This window comes from Apodemus sylvaticus, chromosome 14 (assembly GCF_947179515.1).
Source record: "Apodemus sylvaticus chromosome 14, mApoSyl1.1, whole genome shotgun sequence".
In the NCBI taxonomy this organism is placed as follows: Eukaryota; Metazoa; Chordata; class Mammalia; order Rodentia; family Muridae; genus Apodemus; species Apodemus sylvaticus.
In genome coordinates this window covers 1,258,479-1,286,265 of record NC_067485.1, presented here as the reverse complement: position 1 = coordinate 1,286,265, position 27,787 = coordinate 1,258,479, and the positions used below count along the sequence as shown (strand labels likewise).

The 27,787-nt window shown below is 44.4% G+C and overlaps 1 protein-coding gene across 2 annotated transcripts; it reads left to right on the top strand.

The window, feature by feature from the left end:
* Nucleotides 1-1,032: 1,032 nt before the first annotated feature.
* Habp4 (hyaluronan binding protein 4) lies at nt 1,033-26,339 on the top strand. 2 transcript variants are annotated; one of them, XM_052156958.1, is made up of 8 exons: nt 1,033-1,493; nt 9,354-9,516; nt 13,319-13,477; nt 13,799-13,867; nt 15,411-15,494; nt 21,378-21,549; nt 23,932-24,117; nt 25,029-26,339. In XM_052156958.1, exons 1-8 carry the CDS (start codon nt 1,148-1,150, stop codon nt 25,083-25,085), a joined length of 1,236 nt encoding a protein of 411 aa, XP_052012918.1. In that variant the 5' UTR covers nt 1,033-1,147; the 3' UTR covers nt 25,086-26,339. The 2 variants fall into 2 exon arrangements, with proteins under 2 accessions (XP_052012918.1, XP_052012919.1); XM_052156959.1 differs by lacking the exons at nt 23,932-24,117; nt 25,029-26,339 and adding an exon at nt 23,713-23,910.
* Nucleotides 26,340-27,787: the final 1,448 nt, after the last annotated feature.

The following is a 27,787-nucleotide window of genomic DNA, read 5'->3' as shown; positions in this document are numbered from 1 at the left end:
GGCACTAATCTTTAGTTCAAAGAAAGAAATGGCCAACTATCTTAAAATCTCTAGCCATCTGACAATTTACTGAGAACCTATGAGCTTCCTGAATGGCAAGCCCAGGAAATTACAATTTGAGACAAAAATCACTTTCGATTTTTTTGCACAGAGAAGTGGGACAACGGTAAAACTCAGACCTTTTAATACCTGTCTTTAATTATTCCTTTCACATGTACTATGAAGTGAAAACTACTTGGGAGAGAGGAAGGGAACTAGCAGGTAGGGATGGCATTATGGAAAGGGGCAATGAGGAGGTGGGGGGACAGTTTAGAACAAGTGTAGTGACATATACATGCATATATGCACACATATAAACACACACATATACCATAAGAATCATTACTTTGAATGCTAACTTACAAAATTAATTTTCAGGAGAGTGATGGCTCAGAGAGCAAAGGCACTTGCCAACAAGCATGTCATCTAATTTGGAGTTTCATTCCCCAGAAGCCAGGCCTTAACTGAATGTCTCAAAAGAAAAACCGCTATCTAAACCTCACCCTGTCCACTCCCGCACTCATCACAACATCACAGTGGGTCTGGGAGTTGTTTCTTTGCGCTTCAATGGGCTGTTTTGGTCTCCTGACTCTGTCACACCTCTTGAAGCTCAAGTCTCTCCAAGCTTCTTGACTGGGTCAGCTCACAGCTGAGAACGCTGCCTCTCCTCTAGGCACTTTCCCTCAGTCTACAGCTCTCCCCTAGACACGCAAGTCGCTGAAAGGCTCGTGACTAGGTCACTTGGGTGAAGTGTGGTAGTGCGCAACCAGGCTCCCCTCTGGTGCACTGAGATAGAGAACACAGGCAGCCTCCCTGTGTTCCTCGTGGTAGCTCCACCCCAGCATACTACCACGCCCACAGGCCATAGAGTGGGAAGGATAAAGTGGGGCGTGACGTCACAGACACCGGCAGCCCATTGGGTCTCCGTGCGCGCCGGGGCCGAAGGGCGTGTCCACCAGCGCTCATTGGCTGGGGCGCTCAGGCGGGGAGGAGCCGACCGCGGGGCCGGGAGTGCGGCGGCGGCGGCGGCGGCAGCATGGGTCCTCGCCCGCGGCTTCGCTGAACCTCACTGGCCTGGGCTGCCCGCGGCGCCCGCAGCGGCGGCGTCATGAAGGGGGCCCTCGGGAGCCCGGTAGCCGCCGCGGGCGCCGCGATGCAGGAGACGTTCGGCTGCGTCGTGGCTAACCGCTTCCATCAGCTGCTGGACGATGAGTCGGACCCGTTCGACATCCTGCGCGAGGCCGAGCACCGGCGCCAGCAGCAGCTGCAGCGCAAGCGTCGCGATGAGGCGGCGGCAGCCAGTGGGGCCGGGCACCGTGGCGGCAGGAGCCCGGCTGTGGCCTCAGGACACAGGCCCGGCGCAGGCGGCCGCAGGGAGTCGCAGAAGGAGCGCAAGAGCCTCGCGGCGCCCGGCGCCCAGCAGCCAGACAGCCCTGGGGGCCCGCAGCCGCCAGGTACGCCGTGGGCACCGAGGTCACCCATCCAGCCGCTAGCTCGGGTCACGGGGACCTGTCCTGCGTGGGCGAATCAGAGCTGGGTGTCCTGATGTGCACAGGACCCGGGATCACCCTTCCAGGGGCCACCCTTCAAGATTATAATCCTCTCGGGGTCACGTTTCGTGGGATCACTCTCGGGAGCCACTTTTGAGGGATCATGACTATCCAGGGCCATCCTCCTGGGTGGTCACTTTCCCTGGTCACCCTGTCTCAGTGGAGGGGCCAGGGTTTCACTCTTGGTGGGCTCATCCCAGATGGGGGACAGTGAGGAGAGCCATGAATTTTGGTGGACAGAGGGGCTTTGATCACACTCCCTGGGTCCCTATCCACGAGGAGGGATCAGGAATCACCCTCCCTCGGGGTTGGGGGTTGTCCCTAGCCACCCGTTTCGGGTGGGCCGAGCTGGAGGTTCTTGATGGGCAAAAAGGCATCGCGTGACTCTTCTGGGGTCACCCTCCTGACATTCCTGGTTCCGTTGAGAAGCCGGGACTGACAGCCTGAGAGTTGCGCAGCTGGGATTCCCACATCTGCAGCTGACTGCATCCTTCATCCTCCCTGCCGGCCTCTGGGCCTCTGCGGGACTCAGCTCTGTAAGCGATGCACTGTTGAAACCTTCAGGGATCCCAGATTCTGGGCCTCGAAATCCAGGGAGGCCTGGGCACCCTTAGGTGTGGGAGCCCCGGGAAGGCAAACTTGAGCCCAGGATGAGTGGGGTGGGCTTGGGGTTCTGGCTTCTCTGCGCCTTAGCCCTTTTTTCCATCTTCATATAGTAGCCTCCAGGTGTTAGCTGACATGGATTGCAGAAGGAACAAATTGTGTGGGGCGTGTAATTTGTGATGGAATACTGTTTTTTTTTAGAATCGGTTTTAACCCTTGCAAGCAGAATGCTCAGTTACCCTTACTGCTAAAGCAGAAGGGGTCAGCCCTCCGCTGGGTGTACTGTCTGCGTGGGAGGCTGCTTCAGCTCTGGCTGTCACCTGAGCTGCGTCAAGGCTTTTGCAGCCAAGCTCTCACCAAATGAACGCCCTGTTTTCCCATATTGAGTTTATAGCCCTAAGGGTGGCAAGAAAGGTTATTGGAATTAGAGTGTAGTTTGACCACTGGGTAGGCAGGTGTTCATGTGGGCATTATTGCCAAGTCCTTACTAGAGAAAAACTGTCCGTTCAATCTCTGGCATCACATTTGAGGCTTTAGCTGGTACAGCTAGGTAATGTTTACCTTTACCTATAAAGTTCATTTGAGACATTGATTGAGATTCAGAAAATCATTAATGAAGATGGATACCTTAGTGAATTTAGGACTCCTTTTAAAATGGAAATGCACCATACTGTACATCTTGTATTGAGTTTCTCTTAAATGTATTTAGGAAAATGGGAAGGGAAGGAATTGAGAAAGACCAAATTTTTTACTATTTACTTTTTTACCAAGTGAAAATATACTAGCCTTTGGAAGTGTACCAGTTACTACTGTTAAAGTGTTGGTTTTGTTTGTTTTTTGAGACAGGGTTTCTCTGCGCTGTTCTGGGACTCTCTTTGTAGACCGATCTATCCTCTAACTCACAGAAATATTCCTGGATCTGTCTCCCAAGTGTTGAGGTTCCTGAGCGCTGAGATTAAAGGTGTGCACTGCCACACCTGGCTGAAACGTTGATTTTTAGCCTTTGTAAAATTAAAAATATTTGTGTTATGATGAACGAATGTGTTCCCCGAGTGATCTACTATGAGCTTGAGCCCCAGCTCTTGGTACAGAAATTTCAAGCAATCTCAAAAATGTATGAAGTTAAGTTAGCAGAAGGGTCTCTTATTTTTATGATTAACACTATGCATTTATATACATATATTTATGTAATGGAAGCACAGGGCAGGGCTGGGGAGTTAGATCAGAAAATGTTTGTCTTGAAAACATGAGGATCTGAGTTCCATCCCTGCGTGAATCCATGAGCCTGGATTCCCAGAGAGAGATGCCATTTCAGAAAGTAACGTAGGCTGTTCGGAGGTGAACACTCAGGGTTTCCCTCTGGCTTCTGGACTCACAGGCACGCTAGCACATGCATAAATGCATGCACACAGGTACAGGAGGGCTCTTTCTTTTCTTTTCTTTTCTTTTCTTTTCTTTTCTTTTCTTTTCTTTCTTGCAACATTCTCTCTACTTGGTATTGTAAGCTAGTATACCTAGAACTTTATTTCTTTTTCAGTTCACAGTGTAGGCATTCTGACTTTTGAGACCTAGTTGATGTTAGAATTTTCTAACAAGATTTCTTTTTTCAAGTGTGCATGATTTTAATACCTGTACCTCCTGTTCTAAATATATCTATCAGGCTACAGAGAGACGCCACAGGCGTTTGTGAGCACTAACTGACATAAAAGACCAGGCTTTTCTGCAGTCAGAAAAAATTAAAGGTTGCATGTCTGAATGTGTAGTATAGACAAATACCTTGCCCATTTGCTGTGTAACAGAATCAGTTACTCAAAATGGTGTGGAAGTCATTGTTTTTCCAATGGACATATATTTATTTTAGTGTCTGTCTGTCTAATGATAACTCTCGGATGAGCCTTGCCCAAGAATAAATTTGTTCTTGAATCATCCAGTTCATTCTTGTTTCCCTAGACTTTCAAGGTTATGGTGGATAAGCCAACATCCAGTTTTGTCTTATAGGCAATCTTACTATAAATGTTCTCTGTATTCTGTTTACTCTCTGGGCTTTAGTTTCTAGAAGTCATCAGACTTCTATATACCATATAGACTAGATCTTTCCTGGAAAGGGCTGGGAAATGCAGCATCTACATCACCAATTCCAAGCTGCTGATCCAGCAAAGAGAAGCTAGATCCAGCTGCATTTTGATTCTAGAACCAAGTTGTGGAGGAATAAAAATCTGTCCCTGATTACTTTGTTTTGGGGTTTTAGAAAAATGTAATGTTTGCAAGGTACTCATAATTATTATAATAAATTGCATCGAAAGTTTCATTTTATACACAGGAGCCCTGGAAGAGAATTTACTTAATTGATATAATTAGGAATAACTTAGAGAAAGCAGAAAGAAATGAGAAAAAGCACTTAAGTAACTCTGTAGCCAAATGGAGATACATAATTTAAAAAAAAAAAATCTGAGTTACTAGTAGGAAATCAGAAGTTAATTAAAACAATAGTTCTTTTCTTAAAAAGAAAGACTCAGTTTTTATTAAATGTGTAAACATGTTTGCCTGCATGTGTGTACATGTACAATATAATTCCCACAGAGGCCAAAAGAGGGTATCAGATCCCCAGAACTGAAGTTACAGATGGCTGTGAGCTACCATGTGGTTGATGGGAACCAAACACAGATCCTCAGCAAGAGCAGCAATTTGCTTAACTACCGAGCCATTTCTCCAGCCCCAATAGTTCTTTTTAAAAATACATTTTTTATTTTATGTGTATGAGTTGTCTTAAGGTTTGTATTCCAGCACAGAAAACATCATGACCAAGAAGCAAGTTGGGGAGGAAAGGGTTTATTCATCTTACACTTTCATATTGCTATTCATCAGCAAAGGAAATCAGGACAGGAACTAACTCACACAGGGCAGGAACTAGGAGGCAGGAGCTAATGCAGAGGCCATGGAGGGGTGCTGCTTACTGGCTTGCTTCCCCTGGCTTGCTCAGCTTGCTTGCTTATAGAACCCAGGACTCCCACCCCAGGGATGGCACCACCCACAATGGGCCCTCCTACCCTTAATCACTAATTGAGGAAACGCCTTATGGCTGTATCTTGTAGAAGCATTTCCTCAAAGGAGGCTCCTTTATCTGTGATAACTCTAGCTTGGGTCAAGTTGACACACAAAACCAGCCAGTGCATGAGTGTCTGCCTGTATGTATGTATATATGTATATATGTATGTATGTATGTATGTATGTATGTATACCACATGACACATGTCATGGGGGTGTGCTCTGTAAGAGCAGCCAGTCCTCTTAATAGCTGAACCGTTTCTCCAGCCCTGATAGTTCTTTTTCATACTGAGGAGAAGTGGGAATGACTGCTGATGACTAGGATGTCACAGACCTTTTTACATTTTCAGCTTGTTAATTTCCAGGATGATAATTTATCCTTTGTATTTCACAAACCTCTTCCAATAATTCTAGATTAAAATTTTTGAGAATTACATATATGAGTATCATATTTATATAATTCTTTCCTTTCCTCCCAAATCTTCCAGTGCCCCTATCCCTGCTGAGATTCATGACCCCTTCTATATTAGTTTTACATACATACATACATACATACATACATACACACACACACACACACACACACACACACTCAATCCATTTCCTGTTGCTCAAATGTACATATATTTAGGGTTGGCCACTTAGGACTGAATAACCTATCAAGGGGACTTGTCCCTGGAGAAAACTGATTCGCCCTCTCTCAGGGGCCATTGATTGTCTGTAGTTCTTCATGTAGGAGTGGTGTTTTGTGAGAGTTCCCCCATCCACATTGGCATGTCATCTGGTGTCATTATGCAACTCTTGTGCAAATTTCATGGGTACAGCATTCTATCATGTCTAGAAGATACTGTCTAACAGCAGATAATCCTGGTCATCTGACTTACAGGCTTTCCACCTCTTCTGTAATGTTCCCTTAGCCTTAGATATTGAGGTCACCCCTCCCAGTTTTGAGAGAGAGAGGTGTGTGTGTGTGTGTGCGTGTGTGTGTGAGCGAGGTCAATGGTATCTTCTGTCACTTTTCACCTTATTTTTATGAGACAGGATCTTTTTTAAAATTTTACTGATTTTTAAATTTTATTTTATATGCATTAGTATTTTGTTTGCATATATGTCTGTGTGAGGGCGTTGGATCCCTTGAAACTGGAGTTGTGAGCTGCCATGTGGGTGCTGGGAATTGAACCCAGGTCCTCTCGAGGAGCATCCCATGCTCCCAACCACTCTTCCATCTCTCCAGCCCACAAGAGACATGTTCTGTCAGTGAACCTAGAACTTAGTATGTATCTAGAGGCCATGGATTCTCCCTGCCTCCTGAGTATTGGTGTTAAAGGCATGCTTCCTCACCCTGGGTTTTTCTGTAGGTGAGGTTCTGACCTCAGGCCTTCATACTTGCCCAGAAAGCACTGTTCCTACTGAGCTACCTCTCTAGCACCCAACTTCGGTTTCTTGATAACGTAAGTTTTTCCAATAAAAGCTGTAGTTATGGTATCTTTTGATGTTTTAAGCACACCACAAACTTAGGTTATAAACTCACTTAGTAATACAAATTGTACTTAAATATTTTTAGCCATGTGACATTGAAATCATTAGGCTTCTAGGCCTTTAATCCCAGCACCAAGAGGCAGGTGGACTTCTTGTGAGTTTGAGACCAGCCTGATCTACATAGGGAGTTCCAGGCCAGCCAGGAACTCAAAGAGAGACAGAAACTGAATTTATGTTTGTGGTATAGTTTATCACACTCAAAAACTACTGTGCATAAAAAGTAATAAGCTGTATAGTTTTAAGTGTATAGTTAATGATATCACAAACATGATTATTGCCTTAAAATAACTGATTATATATATACACATATATATGTATATATACATGCATGTTAGACTTTAAAGAATAAGTAGGAAATACTGTGGAAATATATATGTGACTGTATCTCATAAGAATGTGTGTATAAGTGTATTTATGTTGCCTATGAGAAGAATGTTGTTGCAAGATATTTCCTGTCCATTCACATTGAGGCAGTGAGAGGTCGGTGACTGGAGGGGAGAGAGCAGGAGGAGCTAAGGGAAGTGAAGAGTGGAGAGGGAGAGACGGAGCAGAGTGGAGACGCAGATATCCAGATGGCATCAGATGTGTTTCTGGTGTTTTGGAGAGGTTAGAAATATTGGCATAATACTTTATCATTGTAAATTGGCATTATGTAATTGGGAGTTTTATATTCATAAATATATTTGGTTAACTATTGATGTTTAAGACTCAGGCTTTACTAAATACTTGGAAGGCATGGGTGCTGGACAGAAACGTGGGATTCCTGCCATTTACAGAATATATGGTAGGAGGAAACACAGCTGGGATGCAGTGAGAGTTGTCCAGAGACCCGCCGGGACATGGTGCAGAGAGGCCTGGCGAGGTGGCACCTTTTTATTAATAACCGCAACAGAATGTAACAGTTAAAATGTACCTATTTGAAGAAATTAAACCTTTTATAATTATAAATCAATGCAAAGAATAAGTTCTACTAAGAAAGTGAAAGCCATTGGACTAGAAGCTACACATAGTGTTTTGGGGATCGTAAAAAGCGGTGAAACTCTGCACAACATACTACAGTGTCAGATAGCTTAAAACTTCTGAGTTTAAAAAGCTACGAATAAAAAGCTGAGAACAGGGCCTGACAGTAGTGGTGTACCCCTTTGATCTCAGCAATCAGGAGGCAGAGGCAGGTGGATCTCTGAGTTCATGGCCAGCTTTGTCTACATAGCCAGTTCCAGGACAGCCAGGGCTATGTATAAACCCCGTCTTAAACAAAAACAAAAAACCCACAAAAAGTAGAGAAGAGAAAAAAGGGAGAGGGGAAGAAGTTGGCAGCAGCCTTGCCCCAGCTGGCCTGGATTTTCTGTGCTTAGTGTTTCATTGCTGCGGTGAAACACCATGACCCCAAAGCAAGTTGGGGAGGAAAGGGTTTATTTGGCTTACTCTTCAGATCACAGTTAATCATGGGGAGAAGTCAGGACAGGAACTCAAGCAGTACTGGAACCTGGAGGTCAGGAGCTGATTCAGAGGCCTTGGAGGAGGGCCATTTACTGGCTTGCTCGGCCAGATTTCTTAGAGAACCCAGGACCTCCAACCCAGGGAGGGCAGCACTCACCATGGGTCTTATTGATCACTAATTGAGAAAATGCCTTACAGCTGGATCTCATTTCCTTAGAGTTGGAGGCATTTTCTCAACCGAGGCTCCTTCCTCTGATGCTTCTAGCTTGTGTCAAGTTGACACACGAAGCCAGCCAGTCCACCCTATGTCAGTAATGGCTGCCTCGTGAATGGGTCAGGGAGTGTGTGTGAATGGGTGGTGTCACGTATGTAAATGTGTGACATTTATAAATGAGACATATTTTAAAACCAGGAAAATCTTAATAATCATGCACACCCTGTGTGAAAAAAACATTTTCATGTTAGATGACAGCCCCTAATTGCCCTTGGTTTGTTGGTAGTTGGGATTTTTTTTTTTATTTTGGTTGAAGGGGGGTTGTCTGTTTGGCTGTTTGGTTGGTTTTGGTTTTTCAAGGCCCAGTTCTCTCTGTAGTCCTGGCATCCTGGAACTCGCTCAGAGATCCATCTGCCTCTACCTCCCGAGGCCTGGGGTGAAAGGCATGGACCACCAAGCCTGACTACAGCCGGGATTCTAAAAGTTCAGTCTGAGGTACAGCTTTTATCCTTTAATTTCCTTACATAGGCTTTATCACTATGACTTGTTAAGCTGTTTGTGAAATACCATCCATTCAATAAAATATACCTAACAACAGAGAGGCGCTGAAAAAAGAAAGAAAGAAAACTAGCCACACATGGTGGCCCCTGACACAGGTGGATCAATTCAAGGCTGGCCTAGGCTCAGTGGTAACATTCTCTAAATCTATAGTTTGCATGGGTTAACCCTGTCATTTCTAGAACTTGGTAAAGTCTTATTGATAATTAGTAGACAAGGCAGCAGTAGGCAGTAACCGTTTCTCTCTGAAACACCCACTTTCCAGTGACTTTGGCTTTTGGTAGAAAACTCTAAACCCCATGCCCATGCTGTACCCGTGCTGCTGTGGATGCTGTGTTCCAGCTTTGCCCTCATTCTCCCGGCAGGCCAGAAGCGGACTCCTAGGAGAGGGGAGCAGCAAGGATGGAATGACAACAGGGGGACAGACGTGGTGCTTGATAGAGCAGAGCGAAGGTCCTACAGGGAATACCGGCCCTATGACACCGAGAGACAGGCTGACTTGACAGCGGAGAAGTTTACCGATGAAAAGTACGTACCTCAGTCCTCCATTAGGGTGGCCAGGGTCCCTGAGGTTTGCAGATCACTACTGGGCTTTCTGACATTTCTGTGGTGGCAGTTCTAAGAATAATCTGCCAAGGTAAGTCACAAGTCATGCATGTTACCTTCAATAGAATATGAAGGTTCTGCCATTTATTTATTTATTAGTTCAGGAAATGATTATACAATTAAAAATTAATTGTGGGCTTGGGGTATGGATCAGTGGTTGATCACCTGCCTACCATACACAAAGTTCAAAGAACAGAAGTATTTGGGGTATGTGGGAAAAAACTTTTATTTTTATTTTATGTGTATGTGTATTTTGCCTGCATGTATGTATACCACATGAAGTGCCTGGTGCCCATGGAGGCCAGAAGTGGGTGTCAGATTCCCTGGAACTAGAGATACAGATGGTTGCAAGCTACCATGTGGGTGCTGGAACCCAAACTCAGGTCATTTGGAAGAGCAGTCAATAGTTTTAACCACTGAGCCATCTATCCAGGCCCTGAAAACCCCTCATTTAAAAACACAGAAGTAGGGCTGGAGAGATGGCTCAGCGGTTAAGAGGCCCGACTGCTCTTCCGAAAGGACCTGAGTTCAAGTCCCAGCAACCACACGGTGGCCCATAACCATCCATAACAAGATCTGACTCCCTCTTCTGGAGTATCTGAGGACAGCTACAGTGTACTTATAATAAATAAATCTTTAAAACAAAACAAAACAAAACACAGAAGTATAATAAAAAGATTAAAAATTCTTTGGAAGTTAGGAAACTAATTTTGGGCTTCGGGATATAATCATGATGAGATTTAGCAGCTGTCCTATGACCTCATGTGCACTGTGGTGCACATGCACACAACTAAGAAAATAAATAAAAAGAAAACATGAAAAAACAAAACCAAAACAAATAAACACCCAACCCATCTTGCCACCCAAGATGATCACCTTTCAGGCTTTGGCCCATTTTCCTGCCTATTGATCTACAGAGGTGGTAAATGGTGTGTGTCTCAGCTACTTTTCTATTGCTGTGAAGAAACACCTGACCAAGGCAACTTTTTTTTTTAAAGTCATTTAACTGGGGCCCTAAAGTTTCAGAGTATGAAACTATGACTATTGTGTTGGAAAGCATGGCAGTTAAGTGTGGTGTTGAAGCAATAGCTGAATAGCTGAGAGCTCACATCTGAGCCATAACCACAAGGCTGAGATGAACAGCAATGGAATAATAAGGGCTTTTTGTAGGGTTTGTTGGTCCCACTTCCACTCCGCCACAGGGCATGGCTGCTTGGGGAGGTGGTTGGACTGTAGGGAAGCTCCAGGATACTGCTTCAGTGGTGGGGGAAGTGTAGTTTGAGGCACAGGACCAGCTAGCTGTATCTGGCTCAGGACCATCTGGTTCTCAGGCTCCTGGACATATGCTGCTGGAAGCTGTGGAAGAGCAGAGAAAGAGTGGGGGCCCTTGGGCTGGATCTAGCCCAGGGCTGGGGTGGGGCAGGGAAGAGGCAATCCGTGGTTCTAAGGCATTTATTGTCTTGTCGGAAAGTGGATGTGTAATACCATACTCCACTTCTCCAGGTGGGACTGAGGTTAAATACCTTTTGCTAGGAGGAATATCTAGGAAGGAAAGCTTATTGGCTAAGCCCTTTAGGCCTCTATCTACCTCCCTAGCATGAAGATCTGTCTTGAGCCTACGTGACCACATGTTCTCTACATGTGGAGGGGTTCGGGGTGTTGCCCTTACGTGACTGACGGCCATAAATCAATGGGGCGGGGGGCTGTGGCCAGTGACAGGGGCCTGGTGCTCAGGAACAGGCAAAGCTCCTACCATCTCTTCAGGGTCTCTAGGGCTTCTAGCATTAGCTCAACTGGGACCACACTACTTTTTATGGTCCCACAGCTTTTGAAACCTCAAAGCCCACACCCATGACATAACTCCTTCAACAAGGGCCACACTTCCTAAATCTTCCCACACCTTCTACTTCTTCCCAAACAGTTCCACCAACTAAGGTCAAACATGACCCTATAGGACTGTTTTCATTCAAACTACCACAGATGGTAGTGCATACACACTGACTGCTCTATATGCTTTCATTTCTTCTGAAATGAAACACAATAGTGTTTTCCACCTGTGATGAACAGTGTTTGCTCAGTGTTTCTAGTTGTGTATTAATGCACATGATGGAAGACCTGTATTCAATGCTGTATTGTGACTCATTATCTGGATGTGTCCTATATGTCTTATAAAGCATTAGGCTTTATAAGATTGAATGGGCACTGTTTGCATAAAAACAGACAAAATTGGGGTCAGGGAGCTTTAGACCCACAGTGACTAACCACTGTTGCTGGTTTGGTTTGTCACTAATATGTAACGGCATCTCCCACATTATATTTTGCAAACTGGGCTGTAATCTGGGTTGATGTTTTGTTTTGTTTTTTGCTTATTTGAATTAAAGTGTTCTCTTTTTGAATTTGTGTTTGTTTTTCAAGACAGGGTTTCTCTGTGCATCGCTGGCTGTCCCTGGAACTTTATCTGTAGACCAGGCTGGTCTTGAGATCCACCTGCCTCAGCCCCCTGAGCACTGGTATCAAAGGCCCACTCCACCACTGCCCAGCAACTTTGAATTTCTTGATACAAATTACTGGACAGAATTACAAAATCTTTGTTATCTTAAAAGAATCTAAATTTGGCCCTGCCAACTTACAGATGAAAAACAGAGATAGAGACTTGGAGTGGCTCTGGTCTAGACTAGTTTGACAAGGATTTTGACTCTGTCTAAGCAGAACGTGTTTTCCCTCAGAAGCCACATCCTAAGTGTGAGGGATTGACTGAACCAGGATCAGATGCAGAGAACAGTCATGTCATGTTGTTGTGCGTGGATCTTGGATGCAGATGTTCTCTCAACCAAGCAGTAGCTTTCCGTTGGGTCTCTAATGAACTTAACTGAATTCCTTGTATATACACTTATTAAGAAATTAGTGTATCAGGCTGCAGAGGTAGCTTTGCAGGTAAGAGAACTTGCTGTTCTTCCAGAGGACCTGAGTTTGGTTTCCAGCACATTTACCAGGCAGCTCACAATTGCTTGTAACTACAGCTCCAGGGGATCTGATGCCCTCCAAGGGCCCACATAGGTATGTTTACATATATAGAGACTTACACAGGCATACACAGAAACTAAAATCAAATAAATCTTAAAAACACCAAAATCCTTACTGTCTTTGAGCATTTGTGTGAAGTCACAGAGTAGAAGAAGGTTTAGTATGTTAATGATTTCAACTCTAAATACCACCTTGTGGCCATATATTTACAAGGAAGATTTGGAAGGACAAGATTTAAAACTGAAGCATTTCTCTTATACAAAATATTTCCAAATTAAAATTTAGTACCAAGACAGGAAAGAACCTTCACATTTAACTAGCACAATCGTTGCATATAAATGAGGAAGTAAGGCTCTAGAGAGTGAAGACTGTGGCCCTATCAGGTGAGAACTAGGGCCCATGCTCCCTGCCTGGCACCTGTGTGACCTCTGACAAATCCCTCTCTATGCTGCTTTGGGTTCCCTTCTCTTTAGCAGCAGTTCTGTGTATTAAACTTGGTTGTGAGAATTCAGGTGCTGTATGTACAGTGCTCCGACAGTGCCAGGAACAGGATGCTCAGTGGTTAACTATTAGTCTAGACAAGCTACCATACTTTCTGATAAATTACAACCATGAGTGCTTTCTAGTTTGTTTGTTTCAAAAAGTCTTCAGACCTTTCAAGTGCATTTCACCACATTTCATGATACCCATCTTTTCCCAGACCGGTTGACAGATTTGATCGGGACAGACCACTGAGAGGACGTGGAGGCCCCAGAGGAGGCCTGAGGAACAGAGGCCGAGGCGGTCCTGGGAACAGAGCTTTTGACTCCTTTGACCAAAGAGGGAAACGAGATTTTGAAAGATATAGTAGCAATGATAAGTAAGCTCCTTTGCCTGTGCTGTTTCCACTTTAGATTTTATGTCTGTTGATGATATGAGATGTGTGAGTGGGTTCAAGTTACAGTGTGCATGAGCTGTGCCTACAGAGGCCAGAAGATGACTTTAGATCCCCTGGTGCTAGAATTACAGACAGTTGTGTGCTGTCTGATGTGAGAACTAGAAGTTAGACTCAGTTCTTCTGTTAGAGCAGTATGCACTGAGCCTTCTCTGCAGACGCCCTGGGCAGGGTTCTCTGACTGGGAGACTGACTGATGAGGAGCAGCCTACACCTCAAGTTAACACAAATATTCTGTTTCTCCAGAGCAAACAGAATGGAGGACAGTATGGGTGGCTGTGGCATTCGTCCCTGGGGATCAGGTAAAGATACTAGGTAAGGCACAAGGATGTTTCCTCTGAGAGCCTGCCATGGAGTGGGAGTCTTTGAACCTTGGCTTAAAAATGTTCTCTTAGTGAGGCTAACTTTGTGTGCATGAGTGTGTGTACATATGAAATGTATGTACGTACATACCTAGGACCGACCGAATCAGGAGAAAACTAATTTTTTTTAAACATAGTTTTGGTTTTTTTTGTTTGTTTGTTTGTTTTTTGTTTTGGTTTTTTGGATTTGGTTTTTTTTCAAGACAGGGTTTCTCTGTATAGCCCTGGCTGTCCTGGAACTCACTCTGTAGACCAGGCTGACCTCGAACTCAGAAATCTGCCTGCCTCTGCCTCTCAGAGTGCTTGGATTACAGGTGTGTGCCACCACCGCCTGGCTAACAGTTTTTTTAAAACTTAGACTCAAAACTGCTTTTAAAAGTCTATGTGTTTATGCACTTACTTTTTTATTTTATTCATGAGTCTTACAATGTAGCCTGGCTAGTCTGGAACTCATTGTATAGACCAGGCTAGACTAGAATCCATGGAGATCATCCTGCCTCTACCTCCCAATCAAAAGCATATGCTACCATACCAAGCCCCTGGGTCTGGTCTATTATTTTCTCTTAATTTTGGCTAAGTAATACTTGTTAGATGACCACATATATGTTCATTATTTTAAGCATATAATGTGGCACATTTGCAAATCTCAGAATGTATTTTTTTTGAGACAGTGTCTCACTGTTTGACCCATACTGTCAGTGAACTCATTACTTCTGCTCATAAAATAAACCTCAAAAAAAAGTTAAAAGATGGAATTCTTGCCAGGCATTGATCCCAAGCACTTGGAGGGAGGAAGCATTGCAGAGGGAGGTAGGTTACTCTGTGAGTTTGAGACTATCCTGGTATATACAGTGAGTTCTAAGCCCAAAGGACTACACATTGATCGAGACCTTTCCTCAAAAAAAAAAAATTCATGTGTATATGTGTATGTATGTGTGTATATATATGTATATGTGTGTATATATATACATACATGTATATATACACATATATAGCTACACATACATAGACACATATATATACACATACACACAAAGTAAAAAAAGCTGGAATTCTCCAGTATAATAGGAGTTTGGATCCCCTCCCCCAATCATCGTCTCTGTTTTTAATTTTCATTTATTTACCTTTGAAATTTTTGAAATAACATATTTTTTTGGATTTTTTTTTTTGGTTTTTTGGAGACAGGGTTTCTCTGTGTAGCCCTGGCTGTCCTGGAACTCACTCTGTAGACCAGGCTGGCCTTGAACTCAGAAATCCGCCTGCCTCTGCCTCCCAGAGTGCTGGGATTACAGGCGTGCGCCACCACTGCCCGGCTTGAAATAACATATTTTTAAGAATTCCTGACTCCTTCCTTTCTTTCCATGTGATGTGGATGTGATCCCTTCAAGGATTTGCCCTTAAGAAGCAGGGCCTAAAATGTGTTTCCTTGGCCTTAACTAGACAAGGGCATCGGAGAGCATGAGACTTCTGTGATGAATGTTCTTGATGCTTTTCAGTGATACAGAGCCACCTGCACCCATGGAAGAGAGCTTGATGATGGAGGAGTGCCAGGGCGCCCTTGACGAGGAGTCTGCAGCCAAGTAAGGAGCTGCTTCTTATGCCTATGGGTTATCTTGTAATGTCTCTTAATGATCTCTCTCTCTTTCTCTGATTGGATATTATGTTTATTGAGCACAAAGGTGTGGGTGTAGTGAATGTGCTGGTGTTTGCGTGAATGTGGAGGTCAGAGGAAGATCCCAGCTATCTTTCTGTATGGCTCTGTACCTTATTGCCTTGAGACAGGGTCCCTCACAAAATGAAAGATCCCACTCTCACACTAAGCTGGTTAGCCATCGAACTCTTAGGCTCCTCCTATCTCCACTCTCCAGTGCTGGCTTTTTATGTGGGTGTTGGACATTCATAATCAGCCCCTCAAGTACTCTCCAAAAAAGACAGGGTGTCTTTATGTACTCTGTTTGTCCCCCATCCCCCCCCCATGCTGGGATGAAAGGTGTGTACAACCGTACCCAGCTAAAGCAAGCAAGCATTCTTTTAACCCATTGAGCCATCTCCCTAGACTTTTCTCTTAAGGGTTTTAAAAGCTGAATCCTTTCTAATATCACACTGGGTGATTCTGTTTATTTGTTAATGGATAATGATCAAACTAATTAAGTAATCTGATAGTTTTTTTGTTTTTAATGAGAGTATGTTAAATTTAAGAATGTGTCCTCTGTCCCTTCTGTCTTGCTCTTGTCTCTTTATTCTTGTCTTCCTTTTTTTCATGACCGTCTCTATCTATTCCATATCCAGCACACTTAAGCTGTAAGCCAAGCCTCCTTTCCCTGTAAATGAGCCAGGGTCCCTCATGAATGAAAGCTCCGTATCTTAGCTGAGCTAGCTAGCCAATGAACACTTAGGACCCTCCTGTGTCCTAGCATTGTCTCTTAAGGCAAGGCCACCTCCTGGATAACTCTTCACTCAGCCTTCTCCCTATCAGAATCCATAGTCAAGCAAGTCACAAGGCAGGGTGCTTGGAACTTTTGTAAAAGCTTTTTGTCTTTGTTTGGCTTGTTTACTTTATTCCTATTATGTGTGCATATGTTTCCCATGTGGAGGTCAGAGAACAACTTTGTAGAGTTGTTTCTCTCCTCCCACCTTTATGTGGGTTCCAGGGATCAGTTCAATCTCAGGTCACTAGGCTTGTGTAACAAGCAGCTTTACCCACTGAGCCATCTTGCCAGCCACTTGGTAATATCTTTTTCTCTTTTTAAATTCGTGTGTGTGTGTGTGTGTGTGTGTGTGTGTGTATGTATGAGTACACTGTCTCTGTCTTCAGACACACCAGAGGGCATCAGATCCCATTACAGGTAGTTGAGAGCCACCCTGCAGTTGTTGGGAACTGAACTTCTCAGGACCTCTGGAAGAGCACTCTGCTCTTAACCACTGAGCCATCTCACCAGCCCCCCTCTTGACTGTGGTTTCTGAGATGAACAGTCAGCACTGTCCAGCATCACTACTTCACGGAATCTTTAAAACCTTGACAATACTTCCCCACATCGTTGCCACAGCTAGGGAAATTCCCCAGATGGGAAGTTGATGGTTTTCCCGTTCCCAAAGACAAAGCACAGCACCATCTCCTCTCCCACCTCTTGCAGTTTTGGGTCATTCCCACTGATCTTCTCAACCCTCAGTTTGTGCATTTCTTTTTCCCCAGCTCTGGTCTTCTGGACAGTTTAAGTATATGCAGTCTCGTGTTGAAGTCTCCCCTTAACCCTGCATGGGGCTGTATTCCTCTATCACTTGTTTCTATAACTCCAGGCCTGCTTCCCATTGTCATCACCATCTGAATACTACCCCCAACCCCCACCTCACCAGGCCTAACGGCTGCCTCAGTCTGAATCTGTGTTGACTGAAGCTCAGCCCTCTGGCTAATTGCACTCTGGTTTTCCTCGCCTTGAGCATCTCCTTCATGACTCATTAGTTTTGCCTCAGGCCTGTTCTCTTCCTCCATCTTTTATGTGATCTTATGTACCCTGCTCTTAAATTGTCATGTATGTTTTGACACCAAAATACAGGTCTTTGCCTCCATCCTTCAACCCAAGTCCAAGTTCTGAGGTCTGTGTGTCTGTCTCCTGCATACCTATGCCAGCTTCCCCACCGATCTCTCATGCTCAGCATGACTGAACTGCTTGCCTGCTTCCCCACAAACCTCTGAACCTCAGCAGGTGTCTGTGCTCCAGAACAGCATTATCACTCATCAGCTTCCCCAAGCAGAAGCCGATAAGTCTCCCTCGGCAGTCCTGTTTTCAGTCCTCTCCTACCCCCAGTTCAGGCCTTCATTGTGCCCCTATCTGTTCACCATCTTTGTCACCAGCACAACCTAAACTTCTGATGTCCGGTTGCCATTGCAGCTCCTGAGCCTCTACATTCTCTTTGCACCAGGCGTTCAAGTGTCAAGTTCTCTGACCCCTTAAGACCCTTCCAGTGGCTTCCTGATTCCTTGCTTTTATCGTGATGTGCACAGTCCCAAATGGCCTGGCCCCCATAGGACCCTCAAGTTTGATCACTCTTGTGCCTTCTCAGGAACCATTTTGTGGGCCCCATTTCACGTTTTTTTTGAGCACACCTTATCCTCACTCCGCTGGCAGGTGTAGGCATGCTTCCCTGTTTGCTGAATTCTTGCCCTTCACCCTGCTGCTGATTCTCCCTTTCTCCCCCTTTAGCTGCCAGAGCAGACTGAGCCAGTTTGATCCAGTTATTAATCTGCCCTCATTTGTTAAAAGAAATAATCAGCTGGAGTTGTGAGGGCTGACTGTGTTTTATGCTCAGCTGTGTTCCTATCTACAAGTAGGAAAGAGGGAGGGGCCACCTAGAGTGGGGCCCAGAACGTGGATGCTATATAAATATCTGCCAGTGTCATCTCTTACAAAAGTGACAGTGACTGACGGTTGTGACAGCTGTGAATTTACTGCTCAAAACAACTAAGAATGTGTTTTTAAAATAGGATTCACAGTTAACGTGCCTATTTAGACTGCGTTAACTAAAGTCACAGATGCACTCATTTCTACAAGCTGGGAAAGTGAGTTATGTGGGAATCTTCAGGGAGAGGTCGTTTCTGTGGCTCTGTCAGACTTTAAAATCACAGAAATTTCCCAGCAATTGTGTCATTTTTGATGGTTTAAAAATTCCATTCCTTGATGTGATCGATGGCCTGCTATCCCAGGTCTGGCTGATTCATTTGACATTGGGGCTTTCCCCATTCAGACACAGTGGACCTTCACCTCCTGGGCTTAGAACTTGATGGAAGAGCATAAAGTCCTGTATGCCAGTGTTTTAGTGAACAACCTAAAATCCATGCTTATTCTTCCAACTTAGCTGGTTTACTGGAGTGTCACACCCATCCTTCCCTTGTGTTCTGATGTTTGAGGGCGTCTGCTACAGACCCGCTTTGTCTGTGAGCCTGCCTCTTCTGAAGAGTTCATATCAATGGGATCTCACACAGAAAAGACACATTGGCTTATTCCACTTGTTTCATGTTTCCAAATTTCTGTCATGTTATGGCCTATGTTAATACTTTTTAAAAGCCCTATTTTATCTACTTGTCAGTTGACAGACATACTGGTAGTTTCTAGTTTGAGGCTGCTATGCATAGCAGCCATTGTAAACATTCATGTACGTGTTTGATACGGATGCACGTTCTCATTTCTCTCAGGTACAAAACTCCTGGATCATATAATGAACTCTCAGAAAATTTAATACTTTTTTCATTTTAATTTTATGTACATTGGTGATTTGACTGCATATCTGTCTGTATGAGGGTGTTGGATCCCCCTCATACAGACAGCCATGTGAATTGCCATGTGGGTGGTGGGAATTGAGAGAACCCAGGTCCTCTGGAAGAGTATCCAGTGCTCTTAACCACTGAGCCATCTCTCTTGCCCCTAGGGAGAAAATTATTTTGAGAATATATCTATGTAGGATGTCTTGGAACTTGCTATGTAGTCCCAGCTGTCCTGGAGCTTGATGTGTAGACCAGGATGGCATCAAACTCATAGAGATCCACTTGTTTCTGCCTGCCTAGGTCTGAGATTAAAGATGTGAGCCACTATACTCGACTGTAAAAATTAAGACCAGATCTATCTATCTATCTATCTATCTATCTATCTATCTATCTATCTATCTATCTATCTTTCTTTCTTTCTTTCTTTCTTTCTTTCTTTCTTTCTTTCTTTCTTTCTTTCTTTCTTTCTTTCTTTCTCTTTCTTTCTTTCTTTCTTTCAAATATTTATTTATACTATGTATGAATGCACTTACATACCAGAAGAGGGCACCAGATCCCAATATAGATGGTTTTGAGCCACCATGTGGTTGGTGGGAATTGAACATAGAACCTCTGGAAGAACAGACAGAACTCTTAACCACTGAACCATCTCTACAGCCCCCAGACTGTTTTCTAAGTTGATACATCACACCTCCTATGTGGGTTCCAATTTTTGATGTCTTTGTCAACACTTGTTAATTGCCTTTAAAGACACCCCCCCTTTTTTCCTTTTAAAAAATGATTTATTTTTACATGTATGTTTTGCTTGCATGTATGTATGTATGTATATATGTGTGCCACAAGAATGCCTAGTACTTGTGGGGCCAGAAAAGAGCAGTAGATTCCTTTGAACCAATGCTACAGCTGCTTGTGAGCCACCAAGTGGATGCTAAGACCCAAAGTCTTCTGCAAGAACAGCAAGTGCTCTTAACTGATGAACTGTCTCTCCAGACCCTGAATGCCTTTTTGATACTAGCTGACTATTGGATGTGGGATGGTGTAACTCCTTGTGGTTTGATCCACATTTCTCTGATGACTAATGACAGTGGACATTTGAAAAGTGTTTAACAGCCAGGCGGTGGTGGCACATGCCTTTAATCCCAGCACTTGGGAGGCAAGAGGCAGAGGCAGGTGGATTTCTGAGTTTGAGGCCAGCCTGGTCTACACTGAGAAACCCTGTCTCAAAAAAAAAAAAGAAAGAGAAAAGTGTTTAATTTGTGTATCTTGCCTGCATGTATATCTGCATGCAATACTTGTAGAAGCCAGAAGAGGGCACAGGATGCTAGGGATTTGGACTCAGGTGCTCCTAATTCCTCCACTCAGCCTGCTTTAAACATTTCGAATTGTTAGCTAGAATGGGGCTAGAATACTTGCTTAGCACATGGCCCTGAGCTCCACTCACAGCACTCTAAAAAAGTCTACAATAAAAAGTCTCCAGGGGGCTAGAGAGTTGGCTCAGTGGTTAAAAACACTGGCTACTCTTCCAGAGGACCCCGGTTCAATTCCCAGCACCAACATGGCAGCTCACAACTATCTGTAACTCCAGTTCCAGAGGATCCAACACCCTGATACTGATATACATGCAGTCAAATCACCAATGTACATAATATTAAATAAATCACTAAAACCTCACTTAAAACCATGAGTCAGAGAAGAAAGTAAAACATGAAAACCTTTTCAATGGGTTCTCATTAAGATATCAGACAAATGTGGGGAAAAAAAGTGAAAATTCGAGGTCCATAAGAAAACTGATCAAAAACATGTATAAGGAAGAGATCTATAAAAGTGCACTTGTGACCCATTGCTTTAAGACTTCTGTCCATGGCTTCCTATTACCTTGTGTCCACAGCATCTCTTATTTTTTCCCACAGTTATCATATTGTCCATCTGCCTTCAGGAAGGGTACATGGTGGTGCAGTGTGATGGAGATGACATCATTTCCACAGACTATTGTGGAGCACAGAATGTACCTTCAGTTTACAGTGAAGGCATAGGGTGGTAGAGATAACTCATAAGGGTTTGGGTTACTTTTAACCTAATTTACATTTCTGATGCAGTCCCACAAATGCTTAACTTGGTTTTCTGAAGTAGTCATTTGGTTCCATCAGCCAAAAAAAAAAAAAAAAAAAAAAAAAAAATCTGTTTCTTATGATTATCCTTACAGAGTTCCTGAGTTGGAGGTAGAAGAGGAAAATCAAGTCCAAGAGATGACCTTAGATGAGTGGAAAAACCTTCAAGAACAAACCAGACCAAAGCCTGAGTTCAATATCCGGAAGCCAGAGTCCACAGTTCCTTCCAAGGCAGTGGTGATTCACAAGTCCAGATACAGAGATGATGTAAGCTTGTCTCAGGGAAAATCTGTACTATTCACCTCATCAGGGACATAATAGACCAGTCTCAGTGTGGAAATAGGACCTTGCCATTTGGCATTCTCATTTTCCCCTCCCCACCACCAAAATCATTTATTTTGTATTTGGGGAATACATGTCAAAGGAGAACTTGTGGTTGTCAGGAACGTGTGAAGTCATCAGACTTGGTACCCACTTAGCCATCTTGTTGGCTTGCCACTTGCCATTCTTGTTTCTGCTCAAGCATCATCAAGGATGATGGAAAGGAATAGAACTTGGTATGTACTACCATTCTCTGCCAGCCTTGATAGTTTGCTCTCTTGGTGAAAGCACAGAGGAGACATTTCAAACATTACTGACTCTGCATTTTGGTAATTAGAATGCAGTCCTCTCAGGTTCTTTGGTTTCAGACAACATCTTCAGTATGTAGCTTTGTCTAGTGTAAAACTCATTATCCTCTGGCTTCAGCATCCTGAGGTGTGCACGAGCATGATTGCTTATCTTCCATTGGATCAGTTGATCAGTTGAAGCAATAGCTGGGAACTTAAATTTCTATGATCCCTTTGTACAGTATTTCAGTAGCCCTGCTGCTCCCTCTATCTAGCTCTAGAAACAATAGAGAAGCCCCTGGACTTCTACTGATGGCATGGTCAGGTACCATTCTACAACCTGCTGCTCTGAAGGCATTATTAAGGACTTCAGTGTTGTGCAGACCTTATTCTTCATGGTTTCTGTATAGCTCTATCCCTGTGTGTGTGCCTGTCACTCTCCACTTTATTTTTTGAGATAAGATCTCAGTGAACCTGAGACTCACCGATGCAACTAGACTGGCTAGTAAGCTCCAAGAAGGCTTGTCTTTGCCTTCCTGGTGCTGCAGCCATAGATGTGCCCTGCCACAGTCAGGTTTTTAATTGAGTGTTGGGCATACAAACTCAAATCATTGTGCAAGTACTTTACCAACTTGGCTATTTCCAGAAACCAACATCAGGCTTTTTACCAGATGCCTGAACAGAGATAGATATTCCAGGGAAAAGTATCAGTCTCTAATGACAAGGTATTTAATTGCATTTGTTTGTTGCTGAAGTTAAAGGAACACCGAAGCACCAGGTGTAGAATTTAGAATTCCTCTTGTTCAGTCGCAGCATGAAACCATGCAGATGGCTGTGACAAGCAGTCAATCTTCCCTGCTGGATATTACTCCTTGACTTGCAGTCAGAAATTCAGAACACTGTGTAGTTTTTGTCTGCGTTTGTTAGATTCCCAGTGCTGTTGCAAAATGCCTGAGGTCATTTATAGTGAGAAAAGGTTTGGGTTCAGCCTCAGGTTGTATGGCTCTGTGGCTTTGGGCCTATCACATCAAAATGCAAACAGATAGCAGAAAACCTTATTTGCTTGCCAGACTATGTCCAAAAAACAAACCCCAGCCAAGTGTCCAAGTGTCTCTATCCAGGATATAGACTAAAGCCGTACTCCCTTGTATACCGTACCCTACCTCTTTAAGATTGTATCACCACCTGCCAAGACTTCTGGGTTCTTTGAGATCCACATCATGGCAGTTTTCGGGTATACTTCTGTCAGCCGTAACTGGTGGCACAGCATACCCACTCTCCTCTATTTGGTCAGTTCAAAGTCTAAGACACTTTACTAATAAGTTTTGGGATGTTCCACCAGAGGCAGGATAAAGCTTCCTGTGAAACCACTGTGCCTTCAGGTTGTGAAACAGGTAAAAATAGAAGCCAATTCCTCAAACTACATCAGATCCATCTTCCCTGGCTCCAGAGATCTATTGGAATATTTGAGGTAACCAAGTTGGCTGAGGCATTGAGCTTGATTAGTTGATTTCAATAAAGTGAATGTCTTTGTTAATCTTCTGGGCATTGCAGAATTTAGCCAGGGATTGTTCTTAAAGCATGAACCAAATCTCGTTTTTGTTTTTTCAACACTGGGTTTCTCTGAGTTCCCTGGTTGTCTTGGAACTCATTCTGTAGATCTGGACTGGCTTCAATCTCAGAGATCCACCTGCCTCTGCCTCCTGAATGCTGGGACTAAAGGAGTGAGCTGCTACACCTAGCAGGATTTACTTCTACTTGAATAGTAAATTCAAAGGTGTTTGGATTAAGACTAACTAGGATCTCATGCCTATATTTTCAGTGCTTGGGAGCCTGAGGGCAAGAGGATCGCCAAAGTTTCAGGCCAGCCTGAGGTATAGTTTTGCTTGTGTTAGACAAGTGTCTTGGTGTCCAGCACAGACATTCAGGACTGGGACACATCCAGGGTCTTCCTTGTCCACAGGGTCACACAGACCACTAGGGCAGCACATTAAAAATGCTCATTGCTGAGCCTGTGCTCATCTGACCTTATAACTTTCAGATCGTGAAGGATGACTATGAGGATGAGTCTCATGTCTTCCGGAAAGCTGCCAATGATATCACATCCCAGCTGGAGATTAACTTTGGTAACCTCCCTCGCCCTGGACGGGGAGCCAGAGGCAGCACCCGGGGAGGCCGAGGAAGAATCAGAAGAACAGAAAACTATGGCCCCCGAGCAGAAGTGGTGGTAAGTAGCTGTATTGTAAACATCCCCCCCCCAATGGCTTGCTGAAGAAGAGGGCAACTGCTTTAGGCTACAATGGTCTGGTTTTCTGGTTGCCTCCGAGAGCTAGTGAGAGTCTGATCTGGAGCAATTTTGAACACTGTCACTTTACTGACATAATCACATAATTCCCTCAGGTGGGCCACAGGCGTCACATCTGCCTTCTGCTCCTAGGCCAAGGTTCATGTCAGGGAGAGCTCTTTGCAGAAAACCTTGCTTAGCACTGGACTTTCTATGACTTAATTTCCCCACTTCATGTCTTTACCTAAAACACTAGCTCTCCGTGAGAAGCTGTGTGAATTCATCCTTGCCTACTTGGTGGGTACCTAGCATGTAATAAGGTTTATGGGTATGTATATGTATATTGCCTGTGTGTGTGTGAGCACCACATAGATGCCTGGTGCCTTTGGATCCCTGGAATCTGAGTTATAGATGGCTGTGAATGCTGGGGATCAAACCCTGATCCTTTGGAAGAGCAGCCGGGGTTCTTAACCACTGAGGCAACTCTCCAGCACTAAACAGTTATTTAAAGGGCTAAAGGGAGATAGCTCCTGACAGTGGCCCTCAAAGCAGGTAAAGTGGTCTCCTTCCACTGTGGCTCCATCAGTGCTGGCAGGGTGGAATGGGGTTACATGTGTCACACAGTAAGCTGTCTGGTGCTGGGCACAGCTGGGTAGGTAAAGGGCTGGAGGGATGATGGCTCAGTGGTTTAAAGGGACTGGCTGGTCTCCCAGAGAACCCAAGTTCAGTTCCCAGCACGCACATGGCGGGTCACAACTGTCTGTAACTCCAGTTCCAGGGGTTCCAACACCCTCACACAGGTGTACACGCAGGCAAAGGACAAAAGTAACAATAAGGACCTCTCTTTTCTTTAGACCCAAGATGTTGCTCCCAACCCGGATGACCCTGAGGACTTTCCCGCCCTGGCCTAACAGCCACTCCCCTGCAGCAGAGCAGCACTATGAAGAGACTTTCCTTGCCGCGAGAAGAGTCAGACTCTAAGAACAATAGATGTTGCTTTTCCCGTGTCGTGTGAAATTGTTGCACTTTTTTGCTCTGTGGGATGTGGAGTTCCCATGAGGTCAAGCCCTTTCCCCAGATGGAGACTTTTGTAAGGAATAATGTTTAAAATATGTACATAGATTCTAACAATTCCAGCACAGAAGTACAGAGTAATAGAACTGCTGGACATGGTGGTGCATGTCTTTAAACCTAGCTCTTGGGAAACAGTGGCAGGCAGATCCTGAGTTTAAGACCAGCCTGGTCTACAGAGTGAGTCTTGAAAAACAAGATGAGAAAAGTCCTTTAGTGTTTCAGGACATGTGAAGACATGGAGAACTGCTCATGTAGAGCAGTCCTACCCTAATTTTGACACCATTCACCAGTTATTGCTCAATTCTGAGAAAATTCCTGAGTTGTGGTTTAGACATTGTGTATCAGGGACAACCACTCTGAAGCAGAGGAAGTACTGGTTTTCAGTGGTGAATTAAACTACCTCGTGGTCAGTGTGTGCACACATCCTTAGTATGTGTGTGCAGACTTAGGGTTTAGGTGGCTGTTGAGTATAATTATGTTATTTAACTCACTAATCAAATGAAAAGGCTTCCTGGTAAAAGTATCTTTTTCTCCCTCAACCCTAGTGTTGGAATTCAGCATTGTGTATTCTGAGCAGACTGACTTGTAACTCAATCGAACTTACTGACTGTGAACATGGGCTGGCCCCTCCCCTGGGCTGTGCTCTAGTTCCTGTGTTGTTAAGGCCTTTGGTGGAGGTTTAGGGTTAGGGACCACCTCAGAGGCTCAATCACCCCAAACAGCTTGAGACCCAGGGCCACCCACTCACCCACTGGCAAAACTAGGGAAGATTCATTGTATGTGGGAAGGACCAGCCAAGGTGTTGGACAGCTGTAGAGATTAGGGAAGTTTGTTGTGCTTGCAATGGAACCTTACTCCCAAGACCTGTGCTTTCCTTCTCTTGGTCGCAAAGTCTGAGATGGTGCTGAACTGGAACCCAGGTGTAAATGAAGGTTGGTATTGTATTCCCTCTGAACTTTGTATAAAAACTGAACTCGAGGTTTGGTTGAGTTATCAAAGTTGAAGCCCTAGATAGAACTGTTGAGGATGTTTGTTTTGGGTGACCACCTGCTTCTGACCCCATGTTTAATAAATGAATGAGTACAAAGGTATTTTAACTGCCTTATTCATTTTTCCTGGGGCTGGCACACTGCTTGTGAGTACTGTGATCTGACTGAAGAAGCCTGCATTGACATTAGTCATGACAGTCACTGAGGTAGTGATGGCTGCTCTGTGAAGCATTCAGCCTCCCCTTGGCTTTGAAGGTCTACGAAGCAAGCTTTCTCTTAAGAACATTCCCCTTTGAGTTGTTAATGACACTGGAAAGCTTGAAGCAATGCAGCCTTGATTCATACCATCAGACAGCAGATGCCCCTGCAATAGGCTTTTTTACCGAGGGGCCACCTTGATTTAATGGGGGAAATGGATATAATTTTTGCTTGTAGCGTGGGCCACAGCTTGAGTGTTCCAGACAAGCCAGAAGAACAGAAGTCACAGGCAGATAAAGTCATCAGCAGGCTCATTCTGCATGGATGTATACCCAAAACAGGACCTAAGCTCAGAATTTCCTAGACATGTCATGAGGTGAGCTCCTCAGCCTGAGCTTCTGGCTGGTAACTTAAAACTGAAGCTGATCAGCCTCACCAAAGAAACTTAGTCTTCGAATTTGGAGGCAAGGCAGGGATATCACTTCTGAGCTAGAGGGTTTTTTAGGCATCTGAGCTGAGTGTTCATGGGCTGTCAAACAGCCTGGCAAAGGAATTCTGCTTGCCCAGCTGGGGCATGGTCATGAGTCATGTCAACATGTCTAAATAGGTTAGTGTGGCTGGCACAGATGTTTCCTGTCTCAGGATGATGACTTGTGGCACTTGTGACCCAGAAGCTGCTGCTAGAGATGTCAGCTACAAAGGATTCAGCAGAGGGTCTGTCTCAAAGTAGCTATACTCTCTTGTGAACAAGTGCTGTCCACTGCAGACATACCATGCAGTACTGTAAGGAGAGGAAGGTCTGCCCACATTCTCTTGCTACTGCTACCTCCCACACAGTTTCCTGTGAGGATCAACCTTCTAGGGTCCGATATGCTCCCACTGTGTCCCAAGGACACTCAGTGGACAATCCTGAGTGGACCACATTGAAAACTTGGCTTGGTACTGTCCTATAGTCAGTCACCTGTTTATAATACAGTAAGGGAATGGATTAAGAAAAAAACAGGTCCACCTGAAACCTTCCTTAAATACCTGAAAGTGCAGAACTCCTGATGACTGAGGCCCACACCAAGACACTTTGCCTCAGGGGCCATGCCAACCGCCACCTCCCCTCTCTGTAAAGCACCACATCCTCACCCACCAGAACTATTACTGAAATAGTGCAACTCAGATCCCACAGGCATGGGTGCTCCCATCATGCTCCAGTTATATCTTCTCTTGGGCACTTGGGCTTCTTTGCAGTCTGAAGGATGACCCACCTATCTGTGGCTCAAGTGTGAGTATCTTCTTAAAGGAGGACATCTGCCCTGTAGGTGCCTGATCATCCACAAAGGTGACCAGAGATGAAAAGAGGA